At 49.0% G+C, this 22029-nt stretch overlaps 1 protein-coding gene across 1 annotated transcript; it reads left to right on the forward strand.

Moving 5' to 3' along the window:
* Positions 1–19254: 19254 nt before the first annotated feature.
* On the forward strand, positions 19255–20220 carry LOC310837177 (olfactory receptor 13H1-like). The gene has a single exon (XM_083757329.1). It carries the CDS (start codon positions 19271–19273, stop codon positions 20201–20203), a length of 933 nt encoding a protein of 310 aa, XP_083613455.1. The 5' UTR covers positions 19255–19270; the 3' UTR covers positions 20204–20220.
* Positions 20221–22029: the final 1809 nt, after the last annotated feature.

Here is a 22029-nt window from a genome sequence, read left to right on the forward strand (position 1 = left end):
GGGAGTTCATAGAGCACAATTTGAAGCGTGGATTCATCCGGGAATCGAAAGCAGTGGGGGGCAGTCCTGTGTTCTTTGTAAAGAAGAAGGACACGCCCCAAAAAAGACTCATTGTGGATTATAGGTTCATAAACAGTATGACCAAGCCCAAGGCCTTCCCCATGCCCAAGATAGATGATCTCCTAGCAACCGTGAGGAAGGGGAAGATCTTCACCAAATTGGATCTGCGTGGAGCGTATAACCTCATACGCATCCGGGAGGGCGATGAGTGGAAGACGGCCATGTTCACGCCTCTGGGCACGTATGAATACAGAGTTATGCCGTTTGGTCTCCAAAATGGATCTCACGTCTTCCAAGCCTTTATGCATCACGTGCTAGCGGGACTTCTCTACAAGAAATGTGTGTGTTTCCTCGACGACATCCTGATCTTTTCGGAAACGGAAGAGGCCCATGAGAAGGACGTAAAAGAAGTCCTGCAGAGACTACGGGAGAACAGGCTCTACGCCAAGTTAGAGAAGTGCCAGTTTGATGTGACGGAGGTGGATTTCCTAGGCTACAAGCTGTCCGACAAGGGGCTCGCCATGGACAGCGTCAAGGTCCGCGCGGTGTTGGACTGGAAGAGCCCACGCAATCGGAAGGAAGTCCAGAGATTCGTCGGCTTCGCCAACTTCTACCGCAAATTCATCAGAGGTTTTGCAAAGGAGACAGCAGCGATCACGGACACTCTGAGTTCCAAGAAGAAGAGGTTCGTGTGGACGGAACAGGCGGAGCGCTCTTTTCGGAAGCTTAAAAGCCTTTTCGCCTCCGAGGAGCAGCTGTTGCACGTGAATCCAGGCAGGCCCATGCGAGTGGAGACCGATGCGTCAGACAGAGCGGTTGGAGCTGTACTCCTGCAAGAAGATCCACATGGAAACTGGAGACCCGGTGCCTTTTACTCCCGAAAGCTCAGCAAGGCGGAGCAAAACTACACCATATGGGACAGGGAGCTGTTAGCCATTCACGCAGCTTTCAAAGCGTGGCGACACTTCCTCATAGGAGCCAAGCACACAGTACAGGTCCGCACGGATCACAAGAACCTAGAGTACTGGCGCACGGCGAAGCTCCAAAGCCAGAGACACATGCGCTGGGCGGAATTCTTCGCGGATTTCGACTTTCGGATAGAGTACATCCCAGGAGATTCCAACGTTATAGCCGATGCGCTATCCAGGAAACCGCAATATCTCGATGAAGCGGCGCCAGTAGCAGCCAAGCACATTTTCGCACCGCAGGCGTGGTCGTGCGCTGCCATTGCAGTAGATCTGGACACGGTGCGACGCGCGTTGCAAGTGGATCAGTTCGCACAGTCCAAAATGGAGGAGTTGCGCAGAGGTGTGCAGAGTGGAGAAGAGTTCCAACTGCGCGACGGACTGCTAACTCACAAAGGTGCCCTCTACGTGCCAAGCGACGAGCTTCGCGCAAAGGTTCTGCAGCAGTTGCACGACGCCCCCAGTGCTGGCCACTTCGGTAAGGAGAAGACAATAGAACTGGTGGCAAGGGACTTTTGGTGGCCCCGGATGCGCGGAGAGGTAGCGGATTACGTCGCCAGGTGTGACACTTGTCAGAGGTTCAAGCCAGTACACCAGAAGCCAGCGGGGCTGTTGGAACCGCTGGAAACGCCACAGCAACCGTGGGAGAGGGTAGCCCTGGACTTCGTTACTGACCTGCCCAGCTCCAGAGGGAAGACGGCGGTACTGGTGGTTGTGGACCTGTTCACCAAGATGGCGCACTTCATTCCGTGCGCAAAGGTGGCGACGGCAGAACAGACTGCCAAACTCTTCATTGATCACGTGTTCAAGGTGCATGGGCTGCCGCAGTCCATCCTGTCCGACAGGGGGCGCCAGTTTGTTTCCAATTTTTGGCAGAAGCTTTTAGGTATCCTGAACGTCAAGATCAACCTTACGTCGGCGAGACACCCACAGACCAACGGCCAAGCTGAGAGGGTCAACGCGATCATGCAGCAGTACCTGAGATGTTACGCCAATCAGCGACCCGCAGCTTGGGTGGACTACCTGCCGATGGCAGAGTTTGCCTATAACAACACGAAGCACGCGTCCACGGGGGTGACGCCGTTCTTCGCGAACAACGGTCGGCATCCCAGAACCTTCCCGGGGTTCGGGGCACCGAGAGAGGGGGTGCCGCAAGAAGCCGACCAGTTTGCAGCGGAGCTGCAGGAGGTGCACGAAGAGTTGCGGAGACATTTGGAGCTGGCCAAGCAAGCATATAAGGTGCAGGCAGACAAAAACAGGAGAGCGGGGGAGGAGATCCAGGTGGGGGACTGGGTGTGGTTAGCCGCCCAAGCCATGCCAGCCAAGTCGTTGGCCAAGAAGAAGCTAGGGCACAGGCAGTTAGGGCCGTACCAGGTGGAGGCTAAGATCAACCCTGTAGCCTTTCGACTAGCCCTCCCCGAAGGTTCCAGAGTGCATCCGGTATTTCACAGGTCGGTGCTCACCCCCTACAAGGCACCGCACAGGTTTCAGGAGTCTGAAACAGTCCCGCAACTACACACTAAGTCACAGGAGAGGGAGAGGGCGCCTAGGGCCGAACCACTCAACGAGGTCACAGAAATCCTGGACTCGAGATGGGGGAAAGAGGGGGTAGAATACTTTCTAGCCACAGAGGGCACTCCAGCCAGTGCCAACGGTTGGGTGCTGGGCTACGCTTTAGACGAACCTCTTCTAAAAGACGAGTTCCATGCCCTTTTCCCGCATAGACCCATGCCAGCCGAGTACTTTGATGACTGGCTCTTTACGCCCACACTCTCAGGCAGTACTTTCCGGGGTTTTTCTTCAGCCGAGGAGAGAACGCCAGAATCTAGCCCGCCCAGGGGATCGTGCTCAGGGGTGGACACAGAACCCTCTTATTGGTGGGACGAGCAACCAGAGGAGGACTGGCGCAGGAAATGGCTGACGGGACCTTGGCCGGCAGCACCAGACGAGGTACCAATGGAAGAGGGAGAAGAGAACACTTTGGGTCAAGAACCCGAATTCGAACACTCATACACCGAACTGCAAGCAGAGGATATGGAGGTACACAACCTGTATCCTGCATCCACCTCCGAAGAGCTGCAGCTCCTACAACCTGCACCCGATGGGCGGGAGGGGGGAAGGGGGGGCTTCGAGGGGGGGATGGATGTCAGGGTTTCAGGGACAGAGAGCGAGGGGGAGGGGTCCCAGGGTGACGAGGAAGAGGACGACGACGACCCGAGGTTGTCAGTGAGTCCGTCAAGTGAATCCGAGGATTCCCAAAAGGGAGCCCCCCTGGTCAGGCCAAGGGGCAGTAGAGAGGGAAGCAGTCAGAAGCAGGGGAACGAAGAGGGAATCCCCAGTGGGGGTTGGAGATCGGGACCGGCCTCTCCGTCGGAACGGAGTGAAGGGGGTGGAGTTGCCAGTGTGTCAGAAAGAGCAGAACAGGAAGCAGAGAGGGCAAGGAGTTCGGAGCAGAACGTCCTGCCGGAAGGGGAGGAGTGTAGTACCGAGAGTAGCGTAACGGTCGAAAGGAAGGTCAGAAGCAACGTACGCGCGCCAAGTTCAAATGTGGAGGCGCGTGGAAATGAGGAGAGCCCTGAGGAGGAGCCTGGTCCCAAAGCACGAAGGAGGGGGGAGCAGGCGTCAGAAGACTCAGCCTCGGGGGAGTCCCGGAGGGAGGGAGCACAGGGGGGCAGGAAGACCCTGCGGAAAAGGAAGGAGAGGAAAAGGTGGAGCAGTACAAGCCTCTTAAGCTGGTGCAGGGGCGGGACTGACTCAGAGGGGACTTCTAACATCTAAGGGTAACAGATGCTGAGCCACGGAGCTTGGATGTAACGACAACAATGTTCTTCAATAAAACCTTTTGTATGTAACTTGGACTGGACTATGGTCTCTTGTGAGCTGGGACCTCGGGTGGCTCTGACACTTATTATTACAGAGAATTTTTTTAATGGATTTTGCCTCTTCCTCCAGCTCATTATCTTAATTCAGCTTGCCTTATTGCATCCTTTGTGGCTTTCTATTTCCAATACAAATATCTCTCTCTCGAGCTTTTGCTGTACGAACAGTGACTAATAACTTCTTCCCTATCCCCATTGCATTTAGGAAACTTTTGCAGACTTTTAATAAGGTCCCTCTTGTTGTACCTTTTATAACAACTTCTCATTAGTAAACTTTGCAAACTTCAATACCCTTGATAAACAATTATTTTTGTGCCACAAACTTCCTTTCTCCACTCTCTGCTTTCTGTTGGTACTTCTTGAAGAGTTGTGGCTGAATATTGCCCTCCAGGGAATAGCCACAGTGTCAGGGACTGATGGGACTTGTGGTCCATAACATCTGGATGTCACCACACTGCCAGGAGTGGTGCACCTGTGGCCCTCCAAATATTGCTGGATTACAACTCATATCGCTCTTGACCATTGGCCATGAGTCCTGGTGCTGCTAAGAGTTGTAAACTAACAACATCTGGATTCTTACTGTTTCACCAGTCCTCCCCTCAAGTCCCTTTGACTATGCAGGTCATACTCCATGCCGTTTCCACCACAATGTACAAAGTTCTATCGTATGCCTGAAATAAGTAAGCCTTAATTCACAGTGGGAAAGGTCACTCCCCTCACAACCAGGGTCCAGCTCAATTAGGAGGAAAGTACCTTTCCAGCCCTATAAACCAGCAGCTCAAAAGCCCATAGAGACTCTGCCATTGAGGGCAACTTCTGTGTAGGAGAAGTCTCAGGTTATGTCTGTGCAACCTATCAGAGGACAGTACATAAGCTGGCAAGTGGCACGGTCTTCCTGTTTCTGCAACTGCTCCATAGGGCCCAGACCTCTGGACAGCTGTCTAGAGGCCAGATGTCAGGAACGTGCTGCCCACCCCCACCCCCAGCACTCAGGGAGAGTCAACTTTGGAAACTGAGCTGAGTGAGGAAGAGATTGACTTTGTAGGTGAGAGCTGTCTCTCTGATTTTAGAGAGAGCGGCACTGGGCCCCTCCTTTCCAGAGAAGAAGCAGTTACCGGTAGTTCACAAGGGGAGGAAGAGTTGGACTCTGGCCAAGGCGTTGCCATGCAGCCATCAGATAAGACACTGTCAGAGGCTGAGTATTCTGAGGAAGAGGTAGCTCAGCCCTTCAGTCCTAAAACGAAGCGTTTAGAGAGACTCTGAGAGCAACGGAAGGGAAAGAGATGAAAGGAGGTTTTGGGCTATTTTTAAATATATTTGGCAAGGGGGAAAACCCAAGAATAAAATATAAAATATTGATAGATGCAAAAGAAAGAGGAGGTTTTTCCCTGCCAGATATGGGATTATATTATGAGGCACCTTGTCTTTGCTGGTTGAAGGAATGGACGACACTAGAGAATTCACATATTCTAGACTTAGAAGGTCATGATAATATTTTTGATTGGCATGCTTATTTATGGTATGAAAATGTTAAAGTTCATAAAGGATTTACAAATCATATAATTAGGGGGGGAAATGTATAGAGTATGGGATAAATATAAGAATCTATTAGAGGTAAAAACACCTATATGGCTCTCACCATTGGAAGCAATAGTGGTAAAGAAATAAAATATCTTAGAAGGATGGACAACGTATAGAAACTTATTAAAACAAGAAGGAGGCGAGTATAAATTAAAAGAATTTAAGGAATTATCAGGGAAACTAACAACTTGGATGCAATATCATCGTTTGTATGAAATATGTAAGAAGGATAGGTGTCAGGGGCTCAGGAGCAGAGGCACAGGAGAGGGAGGAAATGGAGAGCAAGGGGGAGGAATCCGAGGGGAGCGTAGGCGGTGACAGTGGTCAGAGGGATTCCATGAGCCTCTCCATCGAATCGGAAGATTCACAGAAGGGAGCGCTGATGGCCAGGGCAAGGGGGGTGCCAAGGGGGAAACCCCAGAAGGAAGGGGCCAGCGGGGACTCCCAGAGCAGCAGTTGGAAATCAGGACCAGCTTCCCCACCAGAGCGCAGTGGGGGGGAGGAGTCCCAGGCATCGGGACCAGTGTTCTCACCACCAGCGAGAGGAGATGAGTCAGGAGTGACCACGCCTCCATCGGAGAGCGGGGAAACGGTCAAGAGGAAAGTTACCGGCTGGGCGCGCACGCCAAGTTCAAATGTATAGGCGAGTGGCACAGCAGGTAGCCCGGATAGGGAGCCAGGTCCTAAAGCCCGCCGGAAGGAGGGGCAAGACTCAGGGGGGTCAGCGTCAGAAGAGTCCAGAAAGGAGGAAACCCCAGGGGGCAGAAGGACCCAGAGGAGGAAAGAACTACGGAAGAGGTGGAGTAAGGTTAGAGTCTTAAACTGGTGTCTAGGAGGCGGAGACTCAGATGGAGCTTCGCCGGTCTAGGTTTTAAGACGTGGAGTTGCACGCTGTGGTTTGGAAATGGAAACTAATCTTCAATAAAGACTTTTATACGTTATTACTGACTAGCGTTGGTCCTCTGTGAGCTGGGACCTAGAGGCAACTCTGACAGTAAGCTCCATCTCCAAAAATAAAACCTCGCAACGTGAGTGGACGCAGCGAGGGGCGAAGATTGGTGCTTCGCGAGCTCACGAAGGCAGGACAAGATGACTACCGAACAACAAATAACAGCCCTGCAAAACGCAGTGGCGCAACTTAACTCGGAAATACTGGCATCCAGGAAGAGGGAAGAAGAATCCGCTGCTGCCTGCAAGGATCTGCAAATCAGGTTGGAAATATTGGCTAAACAGGGGGCGCCGGGAACCAGACCAGAGGGGATTGGGCTGGGAAAGAGAGGAGGCAGCCTAGTGTCGCATTTCGATGGGAATCTGCAGCAGTATCCTAACTTCAGAGCAGACATGGTTTTTCGCCCTAGAATTGCTGGAGAAGGACTTTAGAGATGAGCAGGAGAAAGTAGGCTTCATACTAACGCATCTCCACGGAGACGCCAAAGCGTGGCTGCGGAATCTGTACCGAGATAAAGACCCAGCCCTCCAAAATGCGAAAGCCTTCCTTAAGGCGATGGATGCGTGCTTTTTATCAGAGATTGATGTAGATATTGCCAGAAAAGAGGTACATGGATTGAAACAGGGCAGAGCCACTGTAAGGCAATATCACTCCCGCTTTTTTGCATTGGTCAACGCGCTGGGATGGGAGAAAGATTCAGCTGCCGTCAGGGACCTGTTCTGGGAGGGGTTGAACGGGGCTGTGAAAGACGAAATTGCGAGGGGGGAGCGACCCCAGACCACTAAAGACGTGATCCAGAGAGCGCTGACGATTGGGGTGAGGCTGGAGGAACGTTCCTGGAGCAAGGACGAAGGGCGTTGGGGACACACGCCAGCTAGATCACCTCCTTTCTTTCCCAGGGAAACAGCGTGCGCTCAATCCACGCCCCCACTGGGAGGAGGAGAGGAGCCGATGGAGTTAGGTGGTGCCAAGGCTCAGTCAGCAGCCAGAGCCCTAACGCCGGGAGCAGTCAAACCGAAGCCTCCTAGAGGGAATAGGAAGTGTTACATCTGCGACAGTGCTCAGCATATGGCGAAAGACTGTCCCCAGAGGATTTGCAAGCACACTGCAGCCTCAGCGACAGTTATGGAATTAGTTCAGCAGAGTGAGCCACAGCAGGGAAACGGCGGAGTCTGGCTGGAATCAGAGGCACTGGGGCCCAGCCAGACAAGTCAGTGAAGCAGTCCCCAGGGATCTTACAGCCCACAGACCCCCTCCCACCCAAACCAGTGGTGCAACTCACGGCATCGCTTCAGCTACCCACTGGACTCACCATGGAAGTCCCTATTACCATTGACTCTGGCAGCAATGCAGACTTTATAGGAGTGGATTTGATCAAGCAACAAGGCATAGCGCTCCTGCCTGCCATGATGCCCCTGAAAGTAGTGACAGTCGACGGCAGGGACTTGCTGGGGGGACAGGTGGTACAGCAAACGCCGCCAATGGTTATGCAAATTGGAAATCACCGCGAAGTCATCAGCTTCAACGTCACCCAACTGTCGGACACGCCCATAGTACTGGGCATGAGTTGGCTGGACAGGCACAGCCCGGCATTAGCATGGTACCAGCGTCAATTGACCTTCTGCTCCTCCTACTGCGCAGAACACCATCCTCGCTAACCAGGAAGATGAGGGGCACGAAGATGGACCACAGCTACACTTAGGCATGTTGCAAGCGGTACCCAACAAGTACAAAGAGTTTTTGGAGGTCTTCTGCGAGAAGGAAGCGGACAAGCAGCCTCCCCATAGGCCCTACGACTGCAAGATTGACCTCCTGCCGGGGGCGACGCTGCCGACGGGGAAACTGTATTCCATGTCTGAGGATGAACTGCAGGAACTCAGGGAGTTCATAGACCACAACTTGAAGCGGGGATTCATCCGAGAATCCAAGGCAGTGGGGGGCAGTCCCGTGTTTTTTGTGAAGAAGCGGGACACGCCCCAAAAGAGGCTTGTAGTTGATTACAGAATTTTGAATTCGAAAACCAAGCCCACAGCCTTCCCCAAGCCCAAGATCGATGACCTGCTGGCGACGGTGAGGAAGGGTCACATCTTTACCAAGTTGGATCTACGCGGAGCGTACAATCTCATACGCGTGCGGGAGGGCGACGAGTGGAAGACGGCCATGTTTACGCCGCTAGGCACCTATGAATATAGAGTTATGCCGTTTGGATTACAAAATGGTTCCCACTGTTTTCAAGCCTTCATGCACCACGTCTTAGCGGGTCTCCTCTACAAGAAGTGCGTCTGCTTCCTGGACGACATCCTGATCTTCTCAGAGTCGCAGGAGGCCCACGAGAGAGATGTCAAGGAAGTCCTGCAGAGGCTGAGGGAGCACAGGCTTTATGCCAAGCTGGAGAAGTGCCAGTTCGACATGACGGAGGTGGATTTTCTGGGCTACAAGCTGTCCGACAAGGGGCTCGCCATGGACAGCGCCAAGGTCCGCTCGGTGCTGGACTGGAAAAGCCCGCGCAATCGGAAGGAGGTCCAGAAGTTTGTCGGCTTTGCCAACTTTTATCGCAAGTTTATCAAGGGTTTCGCTATGCAAACGGCGGCCATCACCGACACCCTCAGCTCCAAGAAGAAGAAGTTCATCTGGACGGAGCAGGCGGAGCAGTCCTTTCAGAAGCTCAAGCGTCTCTTCGCGTCCGAAGAACTTCTGCATGTGAACCCCAGCAAACCCATGAGGGTTGAGACGGATGCCTCCGACCGAGCCGTGGGGGCGGTCCTGTTGCAGCAAGATCCGCAAGGGGACTGGAGGCCGTGCGCTTTCTACTCCAGGAAACTCAGCAAGTCGGAGCAGAACTACACCATCTGGGACAGAGAGTTGCTGGCCATTCATGCCGCAGTCAAGGCGTGGCGGCACTTCCTCATCGGAGCCAAACACACAGTGCAGGTCCGCACGGACCATAAGAACTTGGAGTACTGGCGCACGGCAAGGTTCCTGAACCAGAGACACATCCGCTGGGCGGAGTTCTTTGCAGATTTCGACTTCAGGAAAGAATACATCCCGGGAGACAACAACATTATGGCGGATGCGCTATCCAGGAAACCGCAGTATCTCGAGGAAGAGGCACCGGCGGCGGCCAAGCACATTTTCGCACCGAAAGCGTGGGCATGCGCCTCAGCCACGGTGGACCTGGACGCAGTACGTCGCGCGCTGCAGACGGACTCCTTCGCACGAGCCAAGATGGAGGAGGTGCGCAGCGGCACAGCGAAGGGCGACGAGTTCCAGATACGCGACGGACTGCTCATCCACAGAGGGGCCCTCTACGTGCCGGGAGACGACCTCCGCGCGAGAGTACTGCAACAGTTACACGACGCGCCCAGCGCTGGGCACTTAGGCAAAGAGAAGACTGTGGAATTAGTAGCCAGAGACTTTTGGTGGCCCAAGATGCGGGGAGAAGTCGCGGATTACGTCAATAGGTGCGACACCTGCCAAAGGGCCAAGCCAGTACACAGGCCGCCGGCGGGACTGTTGGAACCGCTACAGACCCCGCTCGAACCGTGGGAGAGGGTGGCCCTGGACTTTGTCACCGATCTGCCCAGCTCGAGGGGCAAAACAGCAGTACTCGTGGTAGTAGACTTGTTCACCAAGATGGCCCACTTCATTCCTTGCGCGAAGGTGGCCACAGCGGAGCAGACCGCCAAGCTGTTCATAGACCACGTGTTCAAAGTGCACGGCCTACCACGGTCTATCCTGTCCAACCGGGGGCGCCAGTTCATCTCCAGCTTCTGGCAGAAGCTGATGGGCATCCTGAACGTCAAGGTCAGCCTAGCGTCGGCAAGACACCCGCAGACCAACTGACAAGCGGAGAGGGTCAACGCCATCATGCAGCAGTACCTGAGATGCTACGCGAACCAACAGCCCTCGACCTGGGTGGACTACCTACCACTGGCTGAGTTTGCCTACAACAACACGAAGCACATGTCCACAGGGGTGACACCGTTTTTCGCCAACAATGGGCGGCATCCCAGAACCTTCCCAGGTTTAGAGAAAGTGGGGGAGGGGGAGCCGCAGGGAGCAGAGGCCTTGGCAGCAGAGTTACAGGAGGTCCACGAGCAACTCCGAAGGCAGTTAGAGCTAGCAAAACACGCGTACAAAATGCAGGCAGACAGACACAGGAGAGTTGGGGAGGACATCCAGGTGGGGGACTGGGTCTGGTTGGCAGCCCAGGCAGTGCCGGCTAGATCGTTAGCTAAGAAGAAGCTCGGACACAAGCAGATAGGCCCTTACCAAGTCGAGGCACAGATCAACCCAGTGGCCTTCCGGTTGACACTCCCGGAGGGATCCAGAATGCACCCGGTCTTTCATAGATCAGTGCTCACGCCCTACAAGGCACCTCACAGGTTTCAGGCGCCAGGGACAGCACCAGAACCGCTCAGGGAAGCGCCCACGAAGGGGGGTTCACCGAGAGGGGAGCCACTCAACGAGGCCACAGCGATTTTAGACTCGAGATGGGGGGAGGAAGGGATTGAATATCTCCTTGCCAGGGAAGACACCCTGGTCAGCGCCAACGGGTGGGTACCGGACTATGCCGTGGAGGAGCAATGGCTCAAGGACGAATTCCATGCACTTTTCCCACACAGGCCCATGCCGGCAGATTATTTCAACGAATATCTTTTCACACCCACACTCTCAGCCAGCACGTTTCAGGGGTTCTCTTCAGCTGAGGACACGACGCTAGAGACTAGCTCTCCAGAGGGATCGCTCTCAGGGTTTGGCACAGGGGGCTCCTATTGGTGGGAGGATCAACCTAACGTGGGGTGGCGCAGAGAACTGCCGAGAGGGCCATTGCACGCAGCATCACCCCAGGCGACAGGGGAAGAGGGGGTCATGGGCGAGTTGGGGGAAGATCCCGGGTTTGAACACACCGCCCAGGAGATGGAAGCAGAGGAGATCGCCGTCGACGAGACCATGGAGGACTTCCCGGACTTATCCGGCTGGCTGCACGCCACGGGGGACGAACTGTATCCTGCACTCACCCCCACAACACTGGAGCACCCAGAACCCGCACCGGAAGAGGGGGAGGGGGGAAAGGGGGGCTTCGAGGGGGGGATGGATGTCAGGGGCTCAGGAGCAGAGGCACAGGAGAGGGAGGAAATGGAGAGCGAGGGGGAGGAATCCGAGGGGAGCGTAGGCGGTGACAGTGGTCAGAGGGATTCCATGAGCCTCTCCATCAAATCGGAAGATTCACAGAAGGGAGCGCCGATGGCCAGGGCAAGGGGGGTGCCAAGGGGGAAACCCCAGAAGGAAGGGGCCAGCGGGGACTCCCAGAGCAGCAGTTGGAAATCAGGACCAGCTTCCCCACCAGAGCGCAGTGGGGGGGAGGAGTCCCAGGCATCGGGACCAGTGTTCTCACCACCAGCGAGAGGAGATGAGTCAGGAGTGACCACGCCTCCATCGGAGAGCGGGGAAACGGTCAAGAGGAAAGTTACCGGCTGGGCGTGCGCGCCAAGTTCAAATGTACAGGCGAGCGGCACAGCAGGTAGCCCGGATAGGGAGCCAGGTCCTAAAGCCCGCCGGAAGGAGGGGCAAGACTCAGGGGGGTCAGCGTCAGAAGAGTCCAGAAAGGAGGAAACCCCAGGGGGCAGAAGGACCCAGAGGAGGAAAGAACTACGGAAGAGGCGGAGTAAGGTTAGAGTCTTAAACTGGTGTCTAGGAGGCGGAGACTCAGATGGAGCTTCGCCGGTCTAGGTTTTAAGACGTGGAGTTGCACGCTGCGGTTTGGAAATGGAAACTAATCTTCAATAAAGACTTTTATACGTTATTACTGACTAGCGTTGGTCCTCTGTGAGCTGGGACCTAGAGGCAACTCTGACAATAGGGTATGAGGGTTTTGGGGAAAACATCACAACTGGAGAGAGACCTGTTGGAGTGTTATGTAAAAGTGTTGTCTAAAATGTACAAATTATTATTGGATTGAGAGACAAAGGGTGAGCAAGTAAAATTCTCAATGATACACTGGGTAATAGATATTGGTGATAATATACATATGGAAACCTGGAAACAACTGTGGAATACGGATATAAAACTTACAGCATGCTATGATCTAAATGAAAATTATATGAAAATGATATATCAATGGTATTTAACACCAAATAAATTGGCAAAAATGTATAAATCAAAATCAAATAAGTGTTGGAAATGTAAAGAGAAAGAAGGAATGGATACAAAAACTTATGGAATATGAAGAAATGACAAAACGGGGAAAATAAGAAATCAAGACAAAAAACTTTTTATAAAAGAATGGAAATGGTTTATGGAATATTTACAAATGAACTGTAAACAGATAAGAACATTGGCAGAATTATTGTTATTACCTACAGTTTTATAAGAGTATATATTTTAAGTAGATTTTAAAAATGGGTAAATTGAATGAATTTGGAATATGAAGAAGACATTAAAAACAAATTTATGGAACTGCTGAAAGAGAGGGGAGGAAGTCAGATGGGGAAATCTTAAAAGGATTGTAAAATTAATGAAATGTATAAATCTGAAAAATATATTTACATTTAAAAAGGGGCAAAGAGACAGAGCTTTGATACAAGAATACAGTGATACCTCGGTTTACGAACTTAATCCATTCCTGAAGTCCGTTTTTAAACCGAAACCATTCTTAAACCGAGGCGTGCTTTCCCTAATGAGGCTTCCCGCCGCCAGTGCCCTTCCACTGTTCAGATTCCAAGGTAAAGTTCTCAAACCAAGACATTATTTCCGCTTTTGTGGAGTTTGTAAACCAAATCGTTCTTAAACTGGACTGTTCTTAAACCGAGGTACCACTATACAAGTTATTTGTAGTCTAAGTTATTATACTTATGCTTGGATAAGAAATTATGCATCTAACTCAAGGTAATTTTTATTGTTCTAAATTGTTTTGAGGTTAAGTTCTATGAGTAAAGCTTTTGAACCATATTTTTGGACTGGAAAATTTTTATTTCAATACAAGAGTCAGTTTTTGCTCACCCAGTGCCTTCTACATGTGCCATATTAATAATCTCAATAGATAGGTAAAGGTTAAGTCCAGTCAAAGGCAACTATGGGGCGCTCGTGTCGCTTCAGGCCAAGGGAGCCGGTGTTTGTCCACAGACAGCTTTCCAAGTCATATGCCCAGCAGGACTAAACCGCTTCTGGTGCAATGGGACACCATGACAGAAACCAGAGCTCACTGAAATGCTGTTTACCATCACAGCAGTACCTATTTATCTATTTGCACTGGTGTGCTTTTGAACTGCTACGTTGGCAGAAGCTGGGACAGAGCAACAGGCGTTCACTCCGTCGCATGGATTTGAACTGCCAATCTTCCAATCAGCAAGCCCAAGAGGCTCAGTGGTTTAGACCACAGTGTCACCCACTTATCCAGGGCTGTCAAAGTGGGACAGTTGTAGAGTCAGAATGCACAAGTGGATTTGATAGGGGATACCATTTCTTAAAGAAATGGGAGTGCCTGATCACCTCATCTGTCTCCTGAGAAATCTCTATGTGGGACAAGAAGGGTTAGGGGTTAGGGTTTGGGAAAGGACTGCATATAAGTTAAATAAGCAGGGAGACAATATACAGTCTTGTCGTCCTCCTTTCCCAATTTTGAACTAATCAGTTGTTCCATATCCAGTTCTAACTGTAGCTTCTTGTCCCACATAGAGATTTCTCAGGAGACTGATGAGGTGATCAGGCACTCTCATTTCTTTAAGAACTTATCATAATTTGTTGTGGTTGACACAGTCAAAGGCTTTGGCATAGTCAATGATGCAGAAGTAGATGTCTTTCTGGAACTCTCTAGCTTTCTCCATAATCCAATGCACGTTTGCAATTTGGTCTCTGATTCCTCTGCCTCTTCTAAATCCAGCTTGCACTTCTGGGAGTTCTCGGTCCACATACTGCTTGAGCCTGCCTTGTAGAATTTTAAGCATAAACTTGCTGGCATGTGAAATAAGTGCAATTGTGCAGTAGTTGGAGCATTCTTTGGCACTGCCCTTCTTTGGGATTGGGATGTAGACTGATCTTCTCCAATCCTCTGGCTACTGCTGAGTTTTCCAAATTTGCTGGCATATTGAGTGTAGCACCTTAATAGCATCATCTTTTAAAATTTTAAATAGTTTAGCTGGAATATCATCACTTCCACTGGCCTTGTTATTTGCAGTGCTTTCTAAGGCCCTTTTGACTTCACTCTCCAGGATGTCTGGCTCAAGGTCAGCAACAACACTACGTGGGGTGTACGAGACATCCATATCTTTCTGGTATAATTCCTCTGTGTATTCTTGCCACCTCTTCTTGATGTCTTCTGCTTCTGTTAGGTCCTTACCACGTTTGTCCTTTATTATGGTAATCTTTGTACGAAATGTTCCTTTCATATCTCCAATTTTCTTGAACAGATCTCTGGTTCTTCCCATTCTGCTGTTTTCCTCTATTTCTTTGCATTGCTCGTTTAAGAAGGCCTTCTTGTCTCTCCTTGCTATTTTTTGGAAATCTGCATTCAATTTCCTGTGTCTTTTACTATCTCCCTCGCATTTTGCTTGCCTTCTCTCCCCCGCTATTTGTAAGGCCTCGTTGGACAGCCACTTTGCTTTCTTGCATTTCCTTTTCATTGGGATGGTTTTTGTTGCTGCCTCCTGTATAATGTTACGAGCCTCCATCCATAGTTCTTCAGGCACTTTGTCCACCAAATCTAAATCCTTAAACCTGTTCCTCACTTCCACTGTGTATTCATAAGGGATTTGATTTAGATTGTATCTTACCGGCCCAGTGGTTTTTCCTACTTTCTTCAGTAAGAACATGTAAATATGCGTCTACCATGTGGCAGTCAGGGCTGTGAAGAAAGGCTCATTTTGCAACTCACATTATGTCCTCTAGTTGAGGCCAGGAGTTATCTCAGACAGTCCAGAGGTTGCTGACTCTGGAGCTCTCAAAGATCCACTGTGACCAACTGGCTATGCCACCCTTCTGATCAGAGAGCCCAAGAGGCTCCACAGCATCACCCACACCACCTCAATGTGGCTCATTAATCACTAGGAAACAGGTGTGAGCAAAATAATTACCTCTGGTCTAATGAGCAAAGCTGCAGGAATGAAGAATGGATCTTCCTGCATGACCCACATAAGCGTTCTCCACAAAGCTATTGGGCTCCTGAGGTTCTTTGAAAAGGAATGTAAATATCTCCCCAACCCACCCACACATCCTAGTATTTTCCTTTCTCAAATACAAGTTTCAAATCAACAACCTTTAGTGATGAAAATGTTTAATGTGAACACTATTTATCATAGCAAAATCCAAAATGTCACTATATGAAGATCGAATTGACTGGATTTGATGCAATTTCAATAATTTTGAAGTTAAATGGGATTCTTACAGCTTCCTCTTCCTCTTCGACACTTCTTTAGACTGCACTTAGGATTGTACACATTACAGAGGATCTCAGTCTTTTGTCAAATTGGGAGATCTAAATTTAGGTAAGCAATACGATCTTTGCAATTGATATAACCTATGCCTTTGCAATCTATTCCAGCTCAGAAATAAGCTTAATTGAAATCCAATGGGGCTTACTCCCAAGTAAATGGTTATGATTGCAGTCTTAATGTACTTTTAGGGTTGCATTGCTGTCTTTCTTCTGATCTAACCAGTTTATTCTAAGCTGTTTTTCCTTTCTAAATGCCCCTATTTTTCTACCTTTGGCACATAAATCCGCATGTGTGGACACCATGGTTGAACTAGGCTGCAACAGCATAAAACTGGGAATTCCATTTTCAAATACTAATGAGCACAGGAGGTTGCTTTATATTAAGTTGGTCCATGTAGCTCAGTGTTGTCTACGGTAATTGACAGTGGCTCTCCAGGACTCCAGACAGGGGTCTCTCCCAGCAGATACTCTGCCACTGAGTCATGACCTGAGTTAACAATCCACACGTTTAATTGCTTTTCTATGGAATTTCTTGCTAGCACTGTACCCTGAGGATTGCATAGACAAAAAAAATAAATACAGTGACAAAATAATAATCAGTAAACCATAAGAAGAAGAAGAAGAAGAGTTTGGATTTGATATCCCGCTTTATCACTACCCGAAGGAGTCTCAAAGCGGCTAACATTCTCCTTTCACTTCCTCCCCCACAACAAACCCTCTGTGAGGTGAGTGGGGCTGAGAGACTTCAGAGAAGTGCGACTAGCCCAAGGTTACCCAGCAGCTGCATGTGGAGGAGCAGAGACGCGAACCCGGTTCACCAGATTACGAGACTACCGTGCCTAACCACTACACCACACTGGCTCTACACCACAACATACTATAAAAAAGAAGACAGATAGCAACAAATCATGCAAAAGGCTGGGCTGGATGAATCCCTAGCTGGAATTAAGATTGCCGGAAGAAATATCAACAACCTCAGATATGCAGATGACACAACCTTGATGGCAGAAAGTGAGGAGGAATTAAAGAACCTTTTAATGAGAGTGAAGGAGGATAATACAAAATATGGTCTGAAGCTCAACATCAAAAAAACTAAGGTCATGGCCACTGGTCCCATCACCTCCTGACAAATAGAAGGAGAAGAAATGGAGGCAATGAGAGATTTTACTTTCTTGGGTGCCATGATCACTGCAGATGGTGAGAGCAGCCACGAAATTAAAAGACGCCTGCTTGTTGGGAGAAAAGCAATGACAAACCTAGACAGAGTCTTAAAAAGCAGAGACATCACCATGCCAACAAAAGTCCATATAGTTAAAGCCATGGTCTTCCCAGTAGTGATGTATGGAAGTGAGAGCTGGACCATAAAGAAGGCTGATCGCCGAAGAATTGATGCTTTTGAATTATGGTGCTGGAGGAGACTTTTGAGAGTCCCATGGACTGCAAGAAGGTCAAACCTATTCATTCTGAAGGAAATCAGCCCTGAGTGCTCACTGGAAGGACAGATCCTGAAGCTGAGGCTCCAATACTTTGGCCACCTCATGAGAAGAGAAGACTCCCTAGAAAAGATCCTGATGTTGGGAAAGATGGAGGCACAAGGAGAAGGGGATGGCAGAGGACGAGATGGTTGCATAGTGTTCTCGAAGCTACCAGCATGAGCTTGACTAAACTGTGGGAGGCAGTGGAAGACAGAAGTGCCTGGCATGCTCTGGTCCATGGGGTCACGAAGAGTCGGACATGACTAAACGACTAAACAACACAACAAAGCAACAAATACAGGAAATACGCAGAAGGAATTGTGGAATAACACCACCAGATAATCCAGAAAGCTGATGCTACAACTTTTTTATTATTATTTAAAAAATCACTAACTTAATGGAAATTAATGGACTATCTTTTTATATCAGCTCATATATATCTGCATGTTCAGTGTGTGTGTGTGTGTGTGTGTAGTAGTAGTAGCCTTATGGATATATTTGGTGAGTTTTAAAATCTTAGTTTATCAGAATAAGGTTCTCGGTCTCATTAGAAATTATAAAAACAACGTATTGAATTTGTAATGCAATTGGTCATCAATAGTTAGCCACTTGGCCAATCTATATAGACAACAGGGGGAGCTGACCTGGAATAAATACAAGTGGCCTTGATCCCTGGGGGGTGTCAAAAACACAATTGGTCTCTAGTCATTGTTTGCCCCATCGGGTTGATATATGGCCATCATTCTAGACAGATATACATCACTATGTTTCAATAATTTTATTCACATTTCAATTGTATGTTGATGTTTTTTGTGGGATTAAATGTTGCTGTTTTGTAGCCATTTTATCAACACTTTATATACAATTTTTGCTCTTGCCCAATTCTGTGTAAAGCTAGCAACTTCTGTTTAACAATGACTCCCCTTTCCATGACTCTCAGTGTTCCTTAGGTACATAGAAAGCTGCTTTACTGTAGTGAGTCAGACCATTGACCAATCTGCCTCAGTAAAATGGCTTTCCAGGGTTTCAGACAAGTTCTGCAACTTCATTCTCCATAGCAGATGGCAGGGCTGTTCAAGGGGATCTTGGCTGACCTCCTGGCAGTGGAGTTACTGGTGCCTACCAGGAGCGAGAGGGAGAGGTGGCAAGGGCAGTCAGTGCAGTGCAAACGCAGCACTGGGAGTGCAGGATTGGCTCACTCATTGTGTTTGCTAGAGTTGCCATATGTCTGGAATTTGCTGGACATAACTGGCATTCGGCCCTCATAAACAGCATCCGGGCGGAAATCTGCAATGGCCAGGGAATCCAGACATAGGGCATCCCATTTCAGAAGTTTTTGAAATATGGCAATCCTAGTGTTTGCAGACCTCCCCACTGCTTTGCCCCTCCCAGAAATGGGAACTGTGGGAACTGTGCTGCTGGGAAGTCAGGTCAGTTATAATATAGGGTTGCCATACGTCTAGGAATTCCTGGACATGTCCTCTTTTCGGGGTCCTACATGCCCATCCAGGGGGAACTTTCACATTTTACAGTAAATGTCCTGGATCTGGGGTTTAAAAAAATGTGCGGGGTGTGTGTGCTCTGGTTCAGGCTTTGGTGTGGGCACAGGTGACCCAGGCTCTGGCTCTGGCCTGGCGGGGGGGGGGGGCTATCGGGCGATGGCCCTAAAAAACCTCAAGAACTTTTTGTGCCCATATTTCTTGAAATATGGTAACCCTAGTATAATAAGTTATCAAACTAACAGCAGCACTGACTGATTTCAGTGGGATCTAATTGTGCATAAATGAGTTGGAAAGCAGCCCGCGAACTTGGACATTCCTGGCTCTATGCCTGGATTACAAGGGGGTGGATGCTTCTTAGAGAAACCTCTGACTGTGCTTCTAAACACATTGACCTTTCTTCCCTGCAGGAGATACCAGTCACAGAACGCCATGGGACTTGCAAATGAGACTATGGTGACAGAGTTCATCTTGATTGGATTATCCGAATACCCCAGAGCTCAAACCATCTTCTTCCTCTTCCTCTTGGTAGTCTACCTCACTAGCTTTCTTGGTAATGGCCTCATTATCATGCTAATCATTGTGGACCCCAGGCTTCATACTCCCATGTATTTCTTTCTGTGTGCTCTATCTTCTATAGACATCGCCCTCATCAGCAATACAGTTCCAGAGGTCTTGGTCAACTGCTTCATTTACAGGCCTACAATTTCCTTCTACAGATGCCTTTCCCAGATGTACATTGGTCTATTACTTGTCTCCACTGAGTGTGTCCTGCTTGCGCTCATGGCATATGACCGCTTTGTGGCTATATGCCAGCCCTTGCACTACATGAAGATCATGAGCTGGAAATTTTGCCTTTGCCTCGTGGCTGCATCTGTGGGCTTTCCTTTCCTGATAACTCTGATCAATGCACTGTTGCGGCCTACTGACTTCTGTGGACAAAATGTCATCAATCATTTTGCATGTGAACTGGAGTCGTTCCTCAAACTGGCTTGCTCTGACATTCATGCTAGTGAGCTCTTTATGCAAGCTGCCAGCATCTCTATTTTAATACCTCCCTTTGGTTTCATAGTTGTGACATATGGGCGCATAGGCCTGGCTGTACTGCGCATCCGTTCAGCACAGGGTCGCAAGAAAGCCTTTTCCACCTGCAGCTCTCACCTTGCTGTCGTCAGTGTCTTCTATGGCACAATCATGATCATGTACTTGAGGCCACAAGGGAAATCAGTTTCTGAAAAGGACAAGCTCATATCTGTAGCATATGGAGCTTTGACACCTATGCTCAACCCTTTGATCTACAGCCTGAGAAACAGGGATGTGAAGGGTGCCCTTTGGAAACTGGCTGGAAGGAAAATATCAGAATAAGTATCAAATGGATTGCATTTGATAGTGGGCAATTTCTGATAACAAGAGGAAGTTGTGGTAAAGAAGAAGAAGAGGAGGAGGAGGAAAGGGAGGAGTTTGGACTTGATATCCTGCCTTTCACTCCCTTTAAGGAGTCTCAAAGTGGCTAACATTCTCCTTTGCCTTCCTCCCCCACAACAAACCCTCTGTGAGGTGAGTGAGGCTGAGAGACCTCAGAGAAGTGTGACTAGCCAAAGGTCACCCAGCAGCTGCATGTGGAGTAGCGGGGAAGCGAACCCGGCTCACCAGATTACCAGTCCATCGCTCTTAACCACTACACCACACTGGCTCTCTCAGTGGGACAGATTACACCCTCACTGTAGAGTTGAAGCAAATTAACGTTTCCTGTTCAGCCTAAGTAATTTATGTGATAAAAATTGTGAAGGTTCCCAAGTCTGACAACCAGGCAGACACCTTTGCTGCTCTATGGAAAGCCTCCCAGCTTAACTATGCCTTCAAAACTTGGGAACACATGAAAAAAGAGATATGCTTATTCAGTATAAGAGAAAGCTAGTTGAGGAGGAACAGTGTGAAGTTGTTCTTTTGTTGAACAAAATATTCCAATGTGACCAATATTGTCTGTCCTGAGGAATGCTTAGCTTTGATATACAGAAGCAAACCAGTTTTCAGTCTCATTTCTGTTCTTATTGGAATTCCCCAGCATCTTTACTCTTCCCACAGCTCTATTTCCATGTCCAGGAGCGGAACATGTTTGCTCAGCCCACAGAGGTGGCCAGAGATAACTGCCCCAACCTTCCTTCCCAGTGCCTGCTTTCAGAAGGCAACCACTGGATAACCCTCAGACCCACACGTGTGTGTGTGTGTGCATGTGTGTGGAGTATCAGTTCATTAGGCTTCAGAAAAACTGAATTTTTAAAATGTCTCTACTTTTGATACATATAAAGACCTTCAAGCCAGGCTATCCTAATTTTGTACCATGAGCTGTTATCTTTGTCTCGCAAAAACACTTTCCGGAGTGTCTGCATAAGAAAGGGAGACGTGCCTTGCTTCATGTCCTAAATTCCCTCAAGGTAAACCCATATAAGGAAAGGAATAGAGAGTTCTTTGTGAGCTTGCTTAGTGTATATGCAATTAAGGAAAGACCATAAATGGTATCCTAATAGGGCGATGTAGCCTAGGATAGGAGGGATTTTGCTGCAGTCTATGCATATGTAGCGCCTTAAGAGATAACAGAAATGTATATATGAAGGCGCCCCTCCCTTTTCTCAGGGCTCAGACTTTGGAACTGATTCCTCTGAATCAGCTTGCTGGCTAGCCAAGCAATAAACCTTTTGTTATTCTTCATTCACTGCGTGGAGTTTTCTTTCAGCCCAGACGCTGCTATTTTGCAACACTTTGTTAAGAATGTAATAATCTCAGAACGATCTACTGCTTCATAATAATCCAGTGAAAAGAGACAGGGCCTAGAGGTCAGACTTAGATCTTATGTGATAATGTATATTTCTCTCTTTTACTTATTTCCTTTCTTGGTTGTATAATCCTTATAATGAAGCCATAATTACTTTTGTTTATGATTATCTACCTTATGAGAAAATATAAAAAGACCACAGCACCACCCACATCCCATTGTGAGGGGAATACATTCCATCAAATGAAAGATTGGAAGAAAGAATAGTGAGGCAGAAGAAAAGTAAATTTATGTTGCTAATATGTTGGTGGTGCTTACCATATAATTTCCCTCCTTCCTACAGTGTTCATAATATAGTCTTATTTAGATTATGAAATAATAAAGTCCAAAATGTTAATGTGAAGTATGTTCCCCCTGG

Source organism: Podarcis gaigeae, assembly GCF_964106915.1.
Source record: "Podarcis gaigeae genome assembly, contig: HAP1_SCAFFOLD_169, whole genome shotgun sequence".
NCBI classification, from domain to species: Eukaryota; Metazoa; Chordata; class Lepidosauria; order Squamata; family Lacertidae; genus Podarcis; species Podarcis gaigeae.

Excerpts from the sequence above, each read along its gene's own strand:
- LOC310837177 (XM_083757329.1), top strand. The coding sequence starts at position 19,271 with ATGGGACTTGCAAATGAGACTATGGTGACAGAGTTCATCTTGATTGGA.